This window comes from Kryptolebias marmoratus, linkage group LG24, assembly GCF_001649575.2.
Source record: "Kryptolebias marmoratus isolate JLee-2015 linkage group LG24, ASM164957v2, whole genome shotgun sequence".
NCBI lineage: Eukaryota > Metazoa > Chordata > Actinopteri > Cyprinodontiformes > Rivulidae > Kryptolebias > Kryptolebias marmoratus.
The window spans coordinates 15,221,414-15,241,173 of NC_051453.1; the positions used below are offsets into that span (position 1 = coordinate 15,221,414).

At 40.6% G+C, this 19,760-nt stretch overlaps 1 protein-coding gene across 1 annotated transcript in view; it reads right to left on the minus strand.

Annotated features, from left to right (window-relative positions):
- Positions 1 to 900: 900 nt before the first annotated feature.
- gatad2ab (GATA zinc finger domain containing 2Ab) overlaps positions 901 to 19,760 on the minus strand; it is a 24,724-nt gene continuing 5,864 nt past the window's right edge. Inside the window, exons 2-11 of the mRNA XM_017407408.3 lie at positions 9,464 to 9,772; positions 6,242 to 6,365; positions 5,820 to 5,951; positions 5,340 to 5,411; positions 5,076 to 5,192; positions 4,759 to 4,956; positions 4,405 to 4,654; positions 3,900 to 4,294; positions 3,576 to 3,777; positions 901 to 3,262 (exon numbers count right to left, since the gene is read on the minus strand). Of these exons, the coding sequence (XP_017262897.1) occupies positions 3,129 to 3,262; positions 3,576 to 3,777; positions 3,900 to 4,294; positions 4,405 to 4,654; positions 4,759 to 4,956; positions 5,076 to 5,192; positions 5,340 to 5,411; positions 5,820 to 5,951; positions 6,242 to 6,365; positions 9,464 to 9,759 (1,920 nt within the window). The 5' untranslated portion in view covers positions 9,760 to 9,772 and the 3' untranslated portion in view covers positions 901 to 3,128. The remainder of the gene's footprint in view (positions 3,263 to 3,575; positions 3,778 to 3,899; positions 4,295 to 4,404; positions 4,655 to 4,758; positions 4,957 to 5,075; positions 5,193 to 5,339; positions 5,412 to 5,819; positions 5,952 to 6,241; positions 6,366 to 9,463; positions 9,773 to 19,760) is intronic.

Sequence of the window (19,760 nt, forward strand, 5' to 3'; positions counted from 1 at the left end):
CCCGATTGCCTAAGCACGGAAAGCATCCGACTCTCATTTCTCCTTCAAGGTTTCTCTTATTTTTGCTGCTAAATTAGATATTATTGGAATATTTTCCTTCAAGGAAAAAACTTCAAGGTATTCAGTTTTCGTTAAACTGGTTATCTTGATTGCTTTTCTTTATTACTTGTGGGGAAATCAAAAAAAAAGATATTACCGTGCAGACTTGTTTGTGCAGCTCAGGGGCTGGAACAAAATTGATGGTGAACAGTTGACTTTCAGATCAATATAGGGAGCTCCGAGGTAATAAGTTTACGTTTAATTTTTGCACTCTGCTGCCATCTAGTGTCTTTTGCAAGCACTGAAAACTAAAATCAAAGACAGCTGTATGCAGAAACATCACAGCTTCACAAAATCACTGTCCACCACAGGATGATGACTGCATTAAAACATTTGTGAAGTCAGAATAAGTTTACAAAGTGAACTGAATATAAAACTGAAAGGCAGCTTTAAGCTGTTTGGAATAAGATTAGAGGGGATCATTCCAGAGATCAGAACTGTAAAAGTAACAGTGTGGCATAAATGTGTGATTTAATCAGCGCTCTGCTGCATACTTTTAGTGTCCGCGGTTCACCGGGAGGACTCCCAATAAACAGACAAACCAAGCGTGAATGAGGGGTTAAAATTAGTTTTATTATTTGATAGAGCAGAAAATATTCCCAAAAAAACAAATTATTTCTTTTACATTGTTGTCGTCTTTTTTAAATTCTGCACTGCGCTGCGTCAGGCAGCGCATCGACCCCAAACAAACGGAATGGTGACATTGTCGCCAAACAGCAGCAGCAGCAGCAGGAAGTAGTCAGGACAGCACAGGGTTACACTTAGCAGGGCACAAAATGAAGGGCTCATTCCAGATTGCGCTTTTACCTATCTTTTTTTTTTTAAACCTCCGTAAGACGTGTGGACTGCTACTTTTTGCTCGTCAGGAATGTTCAGACAACCTGGAAGTGGCAAGCAATCGAACTTCAACTTTGTACGTTTGTGTTTTGATCAGCAACTTGCATACTGCGCTGATCTGTATCAACCCCCTGCCCCTCCTCCCGAGTGTCCAGTGACCCCAGCACGAGAGATAAACTTCAACTGATGCCGCGTCACATAATGCAGTGCACCACCTTTTGATTACTGACAAAAAAAAAACGAGTCTTAAGAAGGAATTGATTCAAATCTATGAGATCACATCAACGACGCTGAAATCTGGAGTGAGATGATCGAGCAGCAAAATGTGGAGTTTATAATCAGATAATAATAATTATTACACAATTTATGAAGGGTAGGAAGAACTAAGTTTGGTAGGATTGGTTGTTTTTTTTTTAACCTATAACTTGTGAAACAAAACAAAGAATAAAATAAACATCAATATTTTCCGTATCTTGGACTTGGTGACACGTTTCAAAAAGGACACATAAATGTAAAGCTATTGCTGAAAGGTACAACATATGCAACCGGATCACCTCGGTGACTGAAATAAAAACAAAAGAAAACTGATAAATAACTGCTTGTGTAAATCCAACAGGAGGAAATGCTGAAGTTTAGTGCGGGACACTAGTTTTGTATAATATTCGGATGAAAATGCACTCCAGCTCTTGTGAAGGGCAGAGACAGCTCTACAGAATGAGCTGACAGACATACACGCCTTAAAGACTAAAAAAAGGTTCATGCCCTTTGTTGCTTTAGGGTTTTTTTTGTTTTGTTTTGTTTTGCATAACTACATTCTGAAAGCCGTCCAGCTTCATTCAGATCAGTTGAAGGTTGCGTGGGAGCCACTTGACACATTAAAAAAAAGCAAAATTTTACTTTTATCCATTCAAACATAGGGCATGACTTTACTAACCCTATAAATAAATTCAGCTTATCTATAGAAGAAACAAAATGCACCACAACCTATGACTAAAAGCAAAAAAAAAACAAAAAAAAAACAAACAAACAAAAAAATCGTCAATAACTTGACAGTCCTTACACCCGCTCAGTTTAGCATGAATTCATGTTTATATCCAGAGAGGGTTCAAAAAAACTAGAAACCTTCTAGCAGAAGGGATTCCATTTGGGCTCCAACTAATTCTTTGGAAGGTTTTTTTTTTTTTTCTTTTTTTTTTACAATATTCAATAAGAATAGTCCTCCGAACAAATGCGCCGTGTTTTTACATGAGTCTGTGAAACCTTAATCTTTATTCTTCCTCTTCATCTTAAGCAAAGTATTTAAAAGTAGGCCACAACATGGAACCCAGCAGATGTAAAACCACCTAAACAGTAACATTAGCCTTTAAATTCAGACCTCGACAAGAGGCCACCTCCAAAGTGTCAGGGAGCACAATAGTCCAAACACAGTATGTGACTTACAAGAAGAGAAGACAAAATCCTAACATTCAGCCATACAAAATAATCCAACGCACATCAACTTCTCCAATATACACACTAAGGTTGCTGAGAAGAGGCAGTCTGTGTGCAGATAGAGATCTTTTTTTTTTTTACTGTCCTTTTTTTAAGTTTCATTATTTTTTTTGCAAAGCTGAAGCAGTTAATATTTTATGGATGTCCCTCGAAGCTCGACAATCCGCACGTCGAGGTCCTCCATTAAGTTCAGTTAGGCCGACACACGGGCCAGGGTCTGAGTGGCTCAGACTGGAGAGGGCAGGACGTGAGGCGAATATCTTATACTATAGAGATCGGTGTAAATCCCCCGCCTGCAACAGAGGCAGGAGAGCTCGGGGATTCGTGTGGCAACTTCCTCTTGGTGCAACTGGAAGGTTCAAGCAATAAACAAAACGGGGAAGAGGCGACGTCGCTCCACACACACACACACACACACACACACTAATGTCAACCCTTGGAAAAGGTACCCAAAATTTATTCAACATCGTTTCCCTGAAGCTGCTGTTGCGCAACTTCAGTTTCGGAAAAGATTCAGATGAGGAAGTTGGTGGCATAAAAAGATGGGAAGGAGGTGTAAGAAAAACAAAAATCTTATTCTGCTCGATGGCCATTTGGGACACAGGCAGAGTCCATAGAAAAGATCTGAATGATAATGAGAATGGCTGTTATTGATATTAAGAAAGCTAAGAGTTGTGGTGTCAGTAAGGAGTAAGATTGCATTATTTCCATGTGTTTGCAGCTTGGGAGATAGAACGGGAGGGAATCATGTCCAGCAAATATTCCCGCTGACGCTCGACAGCAGATGTGGTCTTGTGAGAAGACAAGCTGGGGTTCACATAGGCCATAGTCACTCCTGTCACAACACAAACACATACTATATGTCAGAGTTTATTAAATACTCTAGAAATCACATCAAACAAATTGGGATGTAAAGCAAAATTAGTGAAAGTTAAAAGTGTTTTCCCTCTTTTAAAGCTGCTCCACCTAGGATTATAAATGTACACACAAAAAAATGCACAAAGCCAAGACAAAAAAACATGAGAACATATAGAATTTGGAGCCAAGAAGAGCAGCCAACATTCAGGAGAAATTAGCCTAGAGTGAAGCAGAAAGTAAAAAAATGTGAAGTGCATTCTCTGCATAACCATGTCTGGTGTTTTTTTTACCTGCATTTGCACCACTCTGCTTCCTCCAGGCTGCCATGTTGCCCTGGTTACTGCTGCTGCCTGCGCTGACCTTTGCCCCGTGCTGCAGAGAGAGAGCTGCAGCATGCTTCCCTGATCTACCGCCTAATGCAGCTGCTGTCAGGTGAGAGGAGGTAAAGGAGTGGGCTAAACCGCGAGACTGGATGCTGTGGGACAGCTGACTCTGTACAGAAACACAAGGTGAAGACGTGGAAGTGAATATCAGGATAACGCTGAAGCTAATGTAGGGAAAAATGGTTTTAAACGATAAGCAAAAACACCAATATAATTGCATTCTGCGCTGACCTGTTTAATGGTGGAGTGGTGTGCAGCCACAGATCTGTGCTGCAAGTCAGCTCTGACCTGCTTGTACTGCTGGGACACCAACACGTCACTCTTAGACAGCGAGGAAGAAGAGGTCGAGGTGGTTTTAGAGCCAGAGGAAGAGGAGACTGCCTGCTGGAGGATACGCTGCTCAATCTCCTGCTCTTGTTGGAGTGCCTTAACAAAGGCTGCCTTAAGACGACTGGTGTGCTCAGCCTTCAGGGCCTTTTTCTGATTGGACGACATGCATTGGTCACAGAGGATGGTGCCAGCTTTCTCCTTTCTCCAGCGGGAGGTAAAGTCCGTCTTGCACTGGGCACAGGTGAATGGCTCTTTGGGACTAGAGCTGGCCATTGAGGCAGCTGGACCCAAGTTACCTACATTAGGGATAACATCACAAAATCAGTTTCCTACTCTTCCATTTTGCAGTTAGCTCCAATAATCCACGACTCCCACACCAGTTTCTACAATGCAAACATTGACCCACCTCTGCCATGCATCTCCAGAAGTTTTTGCACCACCTCTTCCAAACCCAACAAGTAGATGAACTCATTATTAGCCGCAGAGGGCAGGAAGTTGAACTCAGGCGCAGGAGGTTTGGGTGGAGGAATCTCTAACAGTGTCTTCTCCAACTGTTTACGCAGCGCTAGTTTGGCAGCCGCCTGCCTGCTGGCTGGAGAGTCATTGACACTGGAGTTTGGTGACACTGAAGAGCCTTTTAGGCTTGTTGAAGAACTCTTAAAAACACACATCAGAAGCAACATGTGAGGCTCACATTCAGGAGATACAACAAAGCATGGAAGGCTTCCAGACGGGAAATCCTTGTACAGATTGTCCTCACCTGAGGGATGTTGACCATGACATTGCTATTGGTCACATTAGCCACACGAATGAGCCCCTGCTGAATGATCCTCTGGCCCTGGACCTGGACATTGGGCACAGAAGCCCTGGGAGCCAGCAACAGTGGAGGAGGACCTGACCCGCTGTGCTGCTGATGCTGACGTAGGCTCGCTATCTGCTGGGGAGTCACTGCAATAGACTGAGAGGTGCAAATGTACACAAGAAGATATGGATTACAAAAGACAGCTATGTGTTTGTATGAAAATTTGAAAATGTGTCATTGTTAAGTTAAAAACACTGGCTTATCCAAACACTGACCTGGGCTCCTCTGACCAGAGGTGGCATAACAATCTGAGAGTTGTGTTTGGACGGGACGTGCTGCCCACCCCGCACCAAGGGTGGGGGGATCACCGTGCCTGAGCTACGACCTGTCATCTGTAAACACAACATTATTCTTCTTATTCATAAACAAAGCAAGAGTTTTGACGAAACCCACCTCGCCCATGTTGTGACACATCGCAATACAAGAACTTGTAAGAACACGAAGCAGCATGGTGAGGGAAAAGGAAGCCGAGTCGTTACCTGAAGAGGTCCTTTACTCGACGTCATGTTACCTCTCACCAGAGGGGGCGGAGTTGCCACAGAGCCAGTCGGCTGAACATTGAACAAACAGGGCAATGTCTTAGTTTGCACATCAGCTATTGTTTACAGTAAATAAACTACAACATCTCTCACACAACAACATCTTTATGACTCTAAAATTTATATGTTGCAATGACATACTAGCTTTATGGTACTCGTTTGTTTTGTTTTTTTTTACAGATATTTGTAAAAAATAATGTGACTGGTCAACATTCACACAAGAATCTAAACTGATTTAAAATGCAATATAGCATCTGTCTCTGCTCTGAATCCATTAAGAGTCACTAATGGGTAATAATGATAATTATGTTTGCTGTGATAAATGAAGCATTACGTTTTATGAGGTAACTGTACTGTGAAACTTTTAGGACATTTCAACCTCTGCTATAAAAAACATAATCACTGAATCATTATTTTTACCTTCTGGACAGTGCTCTCCTTCTGGATCTGACTCTGTCGTAGTTTTTTGAGGAGGACTAGTTTTGCCTCTTGGAGTCTCAGTTCTTCCTTCAGCTGTTTTATGATGCGCTCCCGTTCCTCAGGTGAACTCTTCTGCAGATAGGAGAAAAGAGAGAAAGTCAATATAGGGGACTCACATCCACACTGACTTGCAATCTGTTGTGGAGTTTTTCATTACAAAGAAACAATATAAAACAGAACAACACAATTCAATAAAAGGCACTATTTAAAGTACGTTCAGAGAACAAGATGAAATCTAAACTATGCTTTCGAATTCACCATTAAATTTAAGATCTTCAGGCATATTTTCCATTTGGTGTGACATCTTTGAAGAAAATGAGTGTAAAACTGTCGCAAGAAATGCTAAAATTCAGTCTTCCTACCATGAGTTTATCTGTGTCGGTCTTGGTGAAGCAGTGGCCGTTCATGAGGGGGCTGGAGGGCTCGTTGTCAGAAAGCACGATCACATCGTCTGGTGATGGTGGCTGTCGCTCTTTCTTAATGTCACTGAAGAAAAAAAAAATATTAAAAGATCATTAAACCGAGATTCTGCACCCTGTCATCTACCGGTCTACAATAGTAAAGATACATTTAAATTGTAGTTTTGTCTTTCATCCTGTAGATGGCAGCACATCACAAGGATTCAGTGATTCCTGCCATGGCGAGAATAAGTGCTGTGACACCAACAAGAAGGCAGGAACCAAGAGATCAATAATGAGGTAATGGCGGCAGGGAAGAGTAACCCATTATCTCCAGCGAAAGGTAACATCAACAGATCACCTGCTTTCTCGTTTCCAATATCAAAAACCTTAAAAAATAAAACGTAAACCAAAGCCTAAATAACCACACTGCTGCCAACTTTGGAATTTAAGGCTGAATACTTTTGATACGTTGTCAACGGACATTTCATGACAGCTAAGAAGAAACAAAGGTGACAAGCTGCAACTACATTCACAACCTGAAGAGGGGTGAAGAAGTAGTAGCAGGGGGTGGCCACGGAATATCACAGCACAATGGTGTGAATGAAATATATATCGGCCTCTATCACAGTGGGCATCCAGTAATGTCTGAGAAGTCTGAGTGCTGAAGAAACTTAGCTTAGGATAGAGCACATTGGGGGGGTCGTGAAAGCACAGTATGAGAGATTTGTGTCAAACCGTGGAGTAACGCATGCATACACTCAATCAAGTTATATAACTGTTTAGCCGCCGTCGAGAAAGAAGCTTCAGGGCTTCAAGTCAGACCCAGTTTATCACCCAAACGAGGCCTCACCCTCTACCTCTGTGGCGAGGCCTGTGGCCTAGCCGGATCAACACAGCCTGGGCCTCAGCTCTCCCCTCCCTCCCAGCTGCCGACATCAGAGTCACAAGCGGAGCAGAGCGGAGGTCCGCAGGAGACTCTGGAGAGGGTGACAGTGAGGGGGGGGAGGGGAATGCGTGGCCAAGAGCCAACCTATTGTGTACACTCACTCTCACTCAGTCACCACTTCACACACCCCTCCCCCATCCTTACTTGTTCATCTTTTATACAACTCACTGAGTCAGTTCTTCATTTTTCCCCCCCTTTCTTTTCACACTCTCTAAAGTTGAGCCTCAGCTATCATCTCTTCTAAACATCAGTCTCAACATTATCCTCAACAGACAATCTTAGTTCAATAAGGTCAACCATAAACAAACATCTGTGTTATACAAAGGTTTCAGACAAACAAAACCATAAAAAACATTCAGTATTCAAAAGAAAATTTGACCAAATGTTGCCAAAAACATAAATCAGTCAATGAACTATACTGCTTCTTCCTGTAAAGAACTTTCTTGATGCGTTTTAGTTAGATACTGAAAGTACAACCTGCTCACTCGATGTTCTGCTATTCAGACACAGATGAGTGTTGAGCCTGAAAACAGCAGTTTTCCTTCACAGATTCCCTTTGCGCTCTTGCACATACAATGAACTAGAACGAGAACAACGTGACGTAAATATAAATAGCACCACAGAGGATTCGAAAGCTTTGTAATCTCTCACAAAACCTCCACGGCAAACCCAGCACCTTGACTGATTTGGCCTGGTTGCCAGCATGACACAGACTAGCTTATGGTGGTTGCTACCAACTATTGGGAACAGCTTACACAAGCATCACAACAAACGCCAGCTTAGTTATGTAAGGTCCAGTGTTTCTGCATGCCTCGGCTTCCCCCAATCATCATGGCTTCACATTGACCCCACCATAGGTTTGCTGAATCAGTCGGTTTAGGTGCAGACGGATCCTCCATTTAGAGTGCTATGCAATACAGCTCAGTGATAATTTTAGATGGTCTCTTTAAGGTAATAAAACAGCTGGGCTTTAAACAAGCTATTGACCAAACAAAGATCTGTTCAAACATTGACATACAGCTGTAAAGTGTACAAAATAGTAAACAAACTATACAACTATACTATGATCGCTTTGTTGACTAGTAAACACTGATTTGTTCAGTTCATTGTCTATTATTGTCTGGCATGTATAAATTTTGGCTTGCAAACAATTTTATTCACAGTTTTATATCTCTGGCTTTTAAAGACTAAGTCCAACTCATAACCAATAAAAAAGTCATCTTGCAGCAAGGAAGCACACAAACATGCTGAGGGTTAAGTCAGGGCCAAAGGTGACACTGGTGTGTAATTATGAGGCTCCACAGGCGAAGGCAACACACTCGCTGCTCAATCACTTTTCTGTCCCACTTTAACTGCTATCACATCAGTGTCTGTATTTATTGTGCTACCAAACACAAGTCACATGACATCAGGCATTTCGCTGCGTGGTCATGTGACACACCCACCACTCCTCCAGGCCCCTCCTTCCTCCAACTGCTCCTTCCAACGTGGAAACCATGGCAACGGCCAGTTGGAACCAGTTTGTGACACATAGCCTTCATTTTGTGAGAAGTGCGAGGCAGAGTTCAGGTGCTGCTGCGGGAGAAAATGGAGCCCGGGCCTTAGGAGCCTCAAAGTTTTCAGAATGGGGGCAGGCTGCTGGCAACCACACAGCGACTTCCTGTATGACTCCTGTCAGACCACTTACAAGTGCAAATTTAGCGAGAAACCTGAAACTCCTATAGACACACCTCTACGCAAAACAACCCGCTTTGCATGCACATATACAATAAAATCCAAGGCCTACAGTTCCATAAATTGGTTTTCAAACAATTGACACAAAATGCAGAACATCTCTTAAAGCCTCTTTTCTATCTGATCATTCAACGTCAGTTAAACATACTGAAAGGAAAAGGTAAGAGCAAAGCACTCTCTTTGCTTTTATGTGAGCAGATTTGTGGTTTCTTGTACAGATGGAAACATTTGCAGAGTTTATTATGGACAAAACAGGCTGATGATGCAATAAAAGCTCAGAGATCAAAAATATACTGCTACTTCAGTGTAAAGTGTTTATTCTAGTCCATTCAGTGGTGGCCACAGACTAAAAATAAAGACACTTTTCTATAAACTTAACATAATGTCTGTTTTTCTTGGCAAACAAACTTCATGCCCCTACATGAACTTCACTACTGTTAATAAAATTCAATTCACAAAAGCAGCCAAGAACTAGGTAAAAATCGATTGTTTTCTTGCCTCACCTTTTGGATGTGCTCATGTCAACAGGTTCATCTCCAGCCTGCACCTCCACCTTGATGGTAGCTTTTACTTCCCCAGTCTTTAGGATGCTGGCTGCTACCTTAGCAGCCTGCTCACTCTTCAGCTTGATGCCCTCGGCTCCAGATCCCACGAGGGCCAGCGGGGTCCCAGCTGCATCACCTCTCTCCAGCTTTACCCGTTTACTGTCCATGTCCCCTAAGGAACCAGCGAGAGCTGCATGGTCCCTCTCCAAAGCTCGCTTCTGGCTGCGCGTTTGACGCACGGCCTCCTCCGACATGGCTGCTCTCACCCTGGAGATAAAGACAAAGCAAATGGTTACAAAGTCATTAAAATATATTCACACAACACACGACCAGCAAACAAAAAATAAATAAAACAAGTTTGATAGGGGGAAAAATACCTTATTAGACACCAGTAAAAAGTTTACAATAATGTAAAAATATCAAGGAGCATTGTTACTGAGGCACTATCAGCACTGGCTGGTTTTACAGGGAGGAGCAACAATAGGCACTTTCACATAACAGTTTTGCGAAAGGGCCACACAGACCGTCCGCCTTTAAGCTCCCTCTGTCCATTTACAGATCACTAATTAAGCTGGCCACGGCCCGCATAGAGGTGAGTTTTCAGAAATAAAGCGGGCTTTTCAGAACCAAAAGAGGCATGGAGTGGAACTCAGCTGTGGTGACATGAAACGCTACACATTTAATGCGTGACAGACGTTTCCCTCAGGCCATTTTCAAGACACGATGAATTAACTCCGTTTAGAAATTCTCTTTGTTGTTAACATTTTTTTTAAAAACTAAACACTAAGTTGCTGTGCGTCTCCTTGGTAAAAAAAAAAAACCCAAACAAACAAAAAAACAACTTTGTTGACATTTAATCCTGCAGGGGGGGACGCACAGACCTTATGACATCACTACATCAGATTCTTGAGCCACAAAACCAGCTATACTTCTCATAAGTCGACTGTTACGGCTCTGTTACTGCCGTGCTTGGTGGCACAAAGGCACATCAGGGGTAGGTTTGGCTTCAACCCCCCACCCCCACCCCTCATTCTGCCTCAGTTCATTCAGAAATCACACTGAGGTGGCCAGAAGGCTTTTAAGTCCCGGCTTAAAGGGTTTTGTGAACGTGCCCATTTATTCAGTCAATATCCTAAAGCACCTCGCACCAAATATTACTTTATTTCAATACACTGCACATTTAAAAGGTTGCTTCATATTTTGATGCAAGTGAGTTATGGGGGACTCTCAGCTACTACCACATCAATCTTTAGCCTCATATTTGTAAATTTAATTAAGTTATAGTCATTTTGGGGTTGGCTGTGTTCGATTAGCTGTGATGGCGATCTAGAATTTTCAAGCAATAAAATACACAATCATCAAGCAGACTACTAAATTACAATTTGAATGCTGTTTTTAGGTTGCAGCATGCATTTTATTTTCTTGATAAACCCTTTGTTATATAACAAATGCATTACTTAAACCATAAAATGTCAAGAAAATAAAGACAAGCAATATGATCATTACAATTTTCCTAGCAAGCTGAATCAAAGGCATTAGACGTTTTTTTTATTTTGATTTTTGAAGACATTTTGTTTTCCATTTAAGAAATGTTCTCAATTTGCCAGCAGCTACAGCACCAAGTACAACCCTGAGGTGTATAAACATCTCTTGTTCCTCTATCTGTGCCCCAAAAGATAACCCAAATCTCACAGTAAAGCAACAGCACAAGATAAGAGACCCACTTTGATTTCTGGGAAAAACTTATTACGTACACAGCAGAATACAACAACACTGAACACTGTGTTCAACAATCACACCAAACAAACAAATGTAAGCCACGCATGTATGATTGAACAGGCACTCGTCTTCTCACTGGAATTAATATTTTATGCCTTTTTATATCAAAAATATATCATGCTTGTAAACACTTTGTGCGAGGATGAGTACATACTCACAACTCATAAACATATCTTGAAGAATTTATGAGTCAAACCACTTCCCGGAAAAACCAGTTCTAGCTGGTCCAAGTTGGACAGAAAGCCAGGGTTTAACCCTTGGAGAAACAACAGAGTCGATCCATGCATGGAGCAAGGCAGGAGGAGCGAATGATGTCTTCAGACGTCTCAAAACACAGCTACCACATGCAACACAGTGACATGATTTATTTCTATGGTTGCTAAATGTCAACGCATAACATAAAAAGCTGCTATTTGTGGTAATTGATTACTTTCAGAAAACACTTTCCGTATTGTTGGGCTCATAAAGCATCTTGAAATGTTTTGTTTTCTGTTGAAACCTCAAAGAATGAAAACCCATAATTGACCAAAGAAATCTAAAGTGCATAAACCGTACAGAGTTGCTGAGTAATAAACAAGACCCTTATGATATGTGGGGGGAGGGGTGGAGGATAACAATTTAATTAAGGTTTTATCTAAAAAGCACTGCAGTACAATCAAACAATTACATTTTGTTCATGCTGCCCAGGTTTAATTTTAGGTAAAATGTGTTTAACACATTTTTAGACATGCGTTTCTTTAAAGTAATATTTGACAACTATTTGAAAAAGTCAAACAAATAAGAAACTATGACAGACCTTGTGTTTAATGTTACTTACGATTAGCTCAGGTGTGTTTGCAAACCATGCTAGAAGGTTAGAAAATGTACTGAAGACTCGAGGAAAAAGTAAACTGAAAATTCAGACAGTGCCACCTAAACATTACAAATGCTGCCACCTTATTATTAATTAGCTAGCCAGATTAACTCCTCGATCTCTGGGGCTGACGTTTGGCAGGTCATTAGGATTAAATGTCAGCAAACAACATCCAAAACAAAGCAACTCTGATGTAGCGAACATTCAGGCCTGCTTGTGTGGAAGTTTGTTGAGCCTGAAAAGCACCCTACGCTGATACACAGCAAGGACAGATGTGCCCTGCTGTACCATCCCTGGACACAAAGACCATCTATCTGCCGGAGATGACAGCTTGTGTGTGGGTGGGTATATTGCACACGGCACTTCCAAAGTCATACTTAACAAGCAAGATTGTAATAATGGCAGCACAGTGCTCTTGAAACAACAGTGTGACAGTGCACCATGTCGGATACAGAATGGCTTTTAACCTTGGTGCGGGCAGCTCTTCATGTTACCTGAATTACTGTGGCTGCCAGTTTTTACGTTTTGAGACATAAGGTTATTTTTTGTTCCAGAGAAGATTCACTGTGAATCCAGTGTTTACTGTACTGGATGGACTGGTGCTAAACATGGACACTGACAGGGGGAAAAATAAATAAAAAGAAGAAAACTTTGTCAATGCACATGTTGTGACATGTTACATATACACTTGAGAACAGTGGAGTCCAATTCTGGCCCTTGAGGCCCACTACTCAGCGTGTTTTAGTTTCCCTGCTCCAACACACCTGATTCGGTGGTTGAATTACCTCTTCAGCGTGTCCTTAAGCTTTACAAAAGCCAACCATTCATTCAAATCAGGTGTGTTGAAGCAGAAAAACATCTAAAACTTGCAGGATTGGGGCTCTCAAGAACCAGGAATGGACACCACTACTTGAGACCTGCAGAGAGGGATGTTTGTACTAGATCTCATTCTTGCAACACTCGTAGTCTCTGAAACTCCCAGTGAAGCACTACTTCTGGTTGATTTGGACATCAAGCAGTCCAACGAGGAGACAAAGAAGTAGAAGCCAGGGACAAGGAAGTATACATACTCTTCAACAACACTCATACTATGTTCAAGCTGAAACAATCAAATTGAACTGCAGTGTAACGTATACTATTTATTATATTCCTCCGAAAAGATCCTAAAGAAATCATCTTGCACTAGTCTAAGTAGTTTAAAAGCCTTACATAAAGCAAACTACCATTACACTAAGAAGTCTGTCCATAAGACTGTTTGGAGGAAATGCAATCCAAACCTCAACATTTAGGACATTTCAACAAGCACTAGTGGTTCTGTTCATGATTTCTCCCTATTACGTCATCATACATCGTGTGAAACACTAAGAGGGAGAGAGAACTGATGTGTGCTTGTACATTCAGAGGGTGAGCAACAACAACAACAACATAACAAACAAAGCCAATTTAAGGCTCTCCTCATCATTTTAACAAAACACAGGTACAAGGCTGGCCAGGGTATAATCTACCTTTACCCCTCCAATCAGTCAAATACTACTACTACTACTACTACTACTAATAATAATAATAATAATAATAATAATAATAATAATAATAATAATAACTATCAATCAGAGCCCAATGTGACACTAGGCTGCTAATTTCCTGGTAAAACAAAGAGTCAGTGGGTGATCTCATGTGGAAAAAAGCGAAGACCTGCTATTTCTGACAAAAACACCCCAGACAATTTGTGGCTGAGAAACTGCAGAGAAAGGAATGTAACATACTTGACATATTGCTCTTTGTGGGGCAAACCATTTTTGGAGCAAACAGGTTTGCTCTCTTGACTGAAAATTTGACAAAACTCATATGGAATAATAACAGAAGAAAGAAAAAGCTTTGTGGACTGGGGACAGACGCGTTAATGACTCGACAGTTCGTGTGCCAGCATCATGCCAAAAAGCAAAAAAAGGGAGGAAAAAAAAAAAAAAAAGAACTACTAATCGGTCTACAGAAGACGTTGAAATACCTGGTCAAGGGTCACATTTAATTCTTCAAAAACAAAATACAGTTCAAGTGAGTCCAACTGCACAAACAACTTTGTCTATGAGAGCCAGAATATCAGAAACCGACATGCAAGCTTACTTTTCTTCCTACAGGTTCAGTAATAAACTGGTTTAAATTAACAGCTTGTAGAAGAAAAAATACTTCCTGTTTCAAACAAAGAGCTATATTTAGATTAGAGGATTTCTCTTAGAGCAGGATCTCACATGGTGATTTTTTTTTTTCTTAAACTTTGAAATGAAACAGCATGTTTGTTCTTTTTGGGAAATTGTTTTATTTAATACCAAAGCATTTATAAGTAATCATAATAAAAAACATATGAATACGCAACAAAACATGAAAAGGTTTCCTGCTTCACAAATCAATAATGCTAATGCATTTGAATTTCTCTGAGAGGGACATACGGCCTAAATAACGTATGTAACGTCCGTGAGCACAGGCCAGCAGGACAAGATGTACTCGCTTAAAAGGAAATGGAAATCTGTGACCCGAGCTGACACTCCAGGTTTTACTCTCAGACGCTCTCCTATTGTGTCCAGCAGCTCACAGAGAATGGATCAATGGCAAAGGCTCGCCGTCCCTCAGGTAGTCTGCTCGCCGCTCATCTCCAGCACCGTAATGATCCCCCCACTGGGACTGAAGACAGCCAGCGAACACATTAACAGCCATTTTAAAAAACAGAAGCTTCTCAACTGTGTCCTTAGGGTTCAATATAAGGGGAAACAACAATTATACTGTCCAATAAAGGCAATACAAGTATGAATTATTACTACCGAATACTGGACAATAAAGCGACAACTCATTTTTGGGTAGCTAAGGAGCAGTGGGCCTTGGTATATTGATTTAATCCCTCAAACTGCCAACTGTTTTACAGACAGTTTTTTTTTGTGCAAAGATTTAAAATTTAAGACAACAGCTTATAAATCACCACTATTAATGATTGTCTGTGCACACAGCTATATGGCAAACAAATGTCTTCTCAATCACTAATTTCAGAGGCAGTCAGAGATAGTGATTTGTTTTCTATCCGGATATCTAAATAATAAAGATTAGACTACTATTTCTGCACCAGGCTAAGAATGGGGGCAGGGACCCATCTGAGGAGGTGCCATGGTTGGGGGGAGGGCGAAGTGTGCAGAGCGCATGTGGTTAGCTGAGCCATAATCTAACTGTACCCAAATGAAAAATACTCTTCCTTGTCTTCCCTTTCTCACTCACAAGCTCACTCTTCATCTTACCCCTCCCTGCCTCACGCACAGACACAAACGCACACACTCCCTCCTCAGTTGTTCTGTTGTAGGCTCGACCAGCCCAGAACTCTCTCCGAGTGTGTGCGTGCCCCTACTGGTTGTGTCCCGAACGCCAAGGGTTAAGCCCCTGCCATTTTAACGCCACTGACAGATCAGGCCATTAGGGTGTTACCTAACAAAATGGAAGCCTTTAACCCTGAATCTGCCAGACTGCTTCTTTGTGCGTGTGTGTGTGTTTGTGTGTGTGTGTGTGTGTGTGTGGAAATGAGAGGGAGAGCTACACGGAGTGTATCTATGTGTGCGCATGTCTCCACCTGGATTCTCCCCCAGCAACATGACGACAAAGCACCAACAAGACCAGGAAGTAGAAAACAGACTTCTGCATATGATCATGCAAGAATGCAGGCACACATAGTCATATTTAAACACAACTGTTCGGTCATTTGCATTACCCAGATACACTTGCACTTGTTAATGTATCCTCATCACACAGAGAGCTATCATCACAGCTATGTCTAATCTGGTTTCTGAAAATCATGCAGCCATACACCTTCTGTAGTACTGTGCTCAAGTGTTTCAAGCATTAATAAAACATTGTCTACTGACCATCAAATATCATCAAAATACATCTAGTCCAGATCATAACATACCTCAACTTCTTGAATCAGTTTTAAAGTAGTGATCTCAAGACTACTATTGGAAAGAAAAAAAAATCAGTGGATACACTTTCATCCACAAATGTTTACAACTATAATAATAGTAAAAAAAAAACAAACAGCTAAATGTTTTCCAAAAAAACCTAATCTAGGGTTAATCTCCAATTTCAGCCAAATTGCTTCCAAATGGTTACTCTGTAATCCTGTAAAACCAGAAGCACATACGCTCATACAAACTGGAGGGCCAGGACACACGCAGACTGCTATCAAATTACATTTCATAGAAATGGATGGTAGCAGGAAGTGACCAGAGTACAGGGGGTTGGGGGGAGGGAGGGTTAGCTTCAGGGATTGGAAAAAAAAAAACTTTTTATAAGACATCTAAGAATTGAGCACCACATCAGTCGACATTTGGCCCATATTTCTGAGTTAAGACAACAGCAAGCAGATCTTGATCAGATGGGGTTAATCTAGGTTAGACCACAAAGAACATTCTTCAATAAAGCACAGAAATGAAAACAAGGCCATTACATTCAAACAGCCCTTTATATGAGACAGTTCATCCAAAGTGCCAAAATGCAGAGGGGCACAAAATCTACGACTATTTAACTAGATATGAAGTGGTACTAATTGAAACTAATTGGTATGAATGACCGTAATATTAATCCAGTCACTTACAGAAGCGTAGTCCAATACTCTATTCAAACGATACTGCATGTGAAAAACTTTACAACGTGATGTACTAATGAAAATTCAAATAACTAGCTGAATTGATAAGAAAGAGCAAAAGCGGATGAACAGGAATGCAGAGCCATCAATCCATCACCAGTTTTTGGTTATCTCAAGTACAGCGTCTTGTTTGGTATGTCAGAATCCACAGGAAAGTACTTCACAGTAAGAATCTAGATGTTACTAGAAAACCTAAGCACATATAAAATTGATTGGTTTGGTCAAAGATTAATTACGCCCCACATTTATCTGACAAACAGTGCAACATTTAAAAAAATACTATCTACGACAAAGTGTTTGGTTTTTTTTTTACATTTTCTGTAGCTGTGGCTTCACTTTTCTTGCACTTTTAAACAACATGGCAAAAAAAATCCAGTCAGATTCATGTTTACTTCTTATTTCAGCATTCTTATGAGCAGATACGAACAATGCAAAGAGAAAAAAAAGGGAAGTTGAGTGATTTGATGAGAAACATCAAGTTTGGTCACAGTAAGATTACAGAATTTACATTCTAAACAAGTGCTTAAACATGTATATAATCTGAATTTTGGGGCTTCTGCTTCAACTTAAACTTTGCCTCATTGTGCATCTTTTTTCATCGCCCAATTTCGGTACCAACTCACCTAAAAAGGTACTTTTCAAGCATCAAACACCTGTTCTCTGTGAGAAGGAGCTGGTCTTATATCATGAACAAATGCCCATCTGATGCACTGGAATGATCTGGTAGCAAATATCACTTGGAAACTTCTTTAAAGGCCCTTCTAAAAATGCTCCTTTATCACAATATAATTACCAAATGTGATTGCTAAATTATTTACTTTTTGAATTTTGAGGTGCGACATAAATAAATTGAAATTATCAGGCATGCCTAATTGGATTATGAATAAATGGAGGACAGAACTGAAAGGAACCCAATGGCTACATTAAAATGAACAATTCAGCAGTGGAACATTTATTTACATTTATTTATTTGCTTTTCCTCTCACTATAGTTGTGCTGTCTCAACACCACAAGCTTATAAGAAAGACGTCACCAGTCGCTCATTCCATTGTTTTGTTGTTGCAGTTTCTCTTTCACCCATGTTCAGTCTTTCTCTTTCTGCTCCATCAGGTGACTTATTTGCAGTTACAGTATTATTTTCAGAAGAGCATGAAGACAAATAATTCAGCAGAGTTTTGTGATATCACTGTCTGCATGACCAAATGTTATCAGCACACTTCCAGTAAAAGACCAGGAGGCTCCAGGATTTTTGCCACTGTAACAAGTCTTTTTGTGAGGATAATCCCGAGAGCTGATGAACAGAAGGCAAATGGTCCTTTTGTTTTGTTGTGAAAATAACGTGAAGATAATGGTGGTCTGTGAAGCTGTAAGAGCAGTTGTGTCTAATCCTGGTCCTCGAGAGCCACTATTCTGCATGTTTTAGTAGTTTCCCTGCTCCAACACACCTGATTCACTGGTTGAATTACCTCTTCAGCATGTCCTCAAGTTCTGTAGAAGCCTGTTCATCACTCATTTATTCAAACAGGTGAGCTGCAGCAGCAAAACATCTCAAACATGCAATATAGTACCACTTTAGCATCAGATTTGGACACCACTAAGAGGACCTGAGTTCCCTTAATTTTGCAGTTTTTTTTGATTGTTCTGGTGCTGTGATTGTGTACCAATCAGCTATAACATCATGATCATCTTCTTAGGATCAAGCAAGTCTTTTGTCTGACCATTCAGGAGATGGACAAATAAGATCTGAGGCTATTTGTTTTGATTTAGATGTTACCTATACATCTTTTGGCTGCTGTGGGTTGTAGGGTGGAGACATTATGGACGGTGCTAACTTCACACAGGAATCACTAAAGCTAATCAGATTGGTTTCTGGAGAGTCTAAAAATTAGTTGAACACCTCAAATAGATGTCTTCCTGGAAGGTCTGGGGGGGTTACTTTAGGGGTGTGCTTCTGCTGTGAGTGTAAAGCACGAAGCTCTTTAAAAATGTGGATGAGAAGTGTCAAAATAACATCAATGTGAAAGCCAGCAGAACATTGTGTACAGCAATTTGTTGTAACAAAATGAGCAACATTACTTTATTCGCATGATTTCATAATACCAAACTTCACTGGGGTATCTTTAAATCAAACTAATTGCAACATGACTTTCTAAAGATATGCACCCACTTACAGTAAATGGCACACTTCATGATGGCCCACAAGTTTTGAAAAGGTTGACAGAAATTCATTCAAGTTGATATGCTGCAGTTAGTAATAACTAATTCATTTGCAGCATGTACATTTCCGTTTTATTCTGAACTCCAGCAGTCAGCTCCCCTCTTGTCCACATGCACGTGAAGGTGGTTCAAGAAAAGCCAGAAAAGCTTTACTGAACCAAAAGTTTTCCAGAATCCAGCTGGACCGGTCTTTAGAAATGTCAGAACCATCACTGTGGACTCATGAAACGCATTAACACAAAGCTCACACATATCAGCCATGTTGCACAAAACAGTTCATCACATCTGGGAGACAATTTTCGATGCAACATGTAGAGTTTAAACATGAGAATGTTAGTGCTTGCCAATTAGAAGAAGTAAATGTGTATTCAGTAATAGGGTTGGACAGAAATAAAGTTTTACAGTATACAAGGGTATCCAAAAATATCAATAGAATTACTTTGAATACAGTGTTTAAACAAATGCTGCAAATTTAATCTCAGTTGTGTACAAATAAGTTTGAGTCTAGTAACATTTGTGTACAAAGAATGTACTTCCACTTAGTGCTGGGCGATATAACGATACATATTGTGGGGACGATAGAAAAGTGTCTATCGTGATATATTTTCTTCTATCGTTTCTATCGTCTCTATAGTTTCTGTCGTTTCTATCATAATTGTATCAATGATTCATGTAAATATTTCATAACGTAGGCTACGACGAATGTATTAGTGTTGTCACTTTGCATAAAT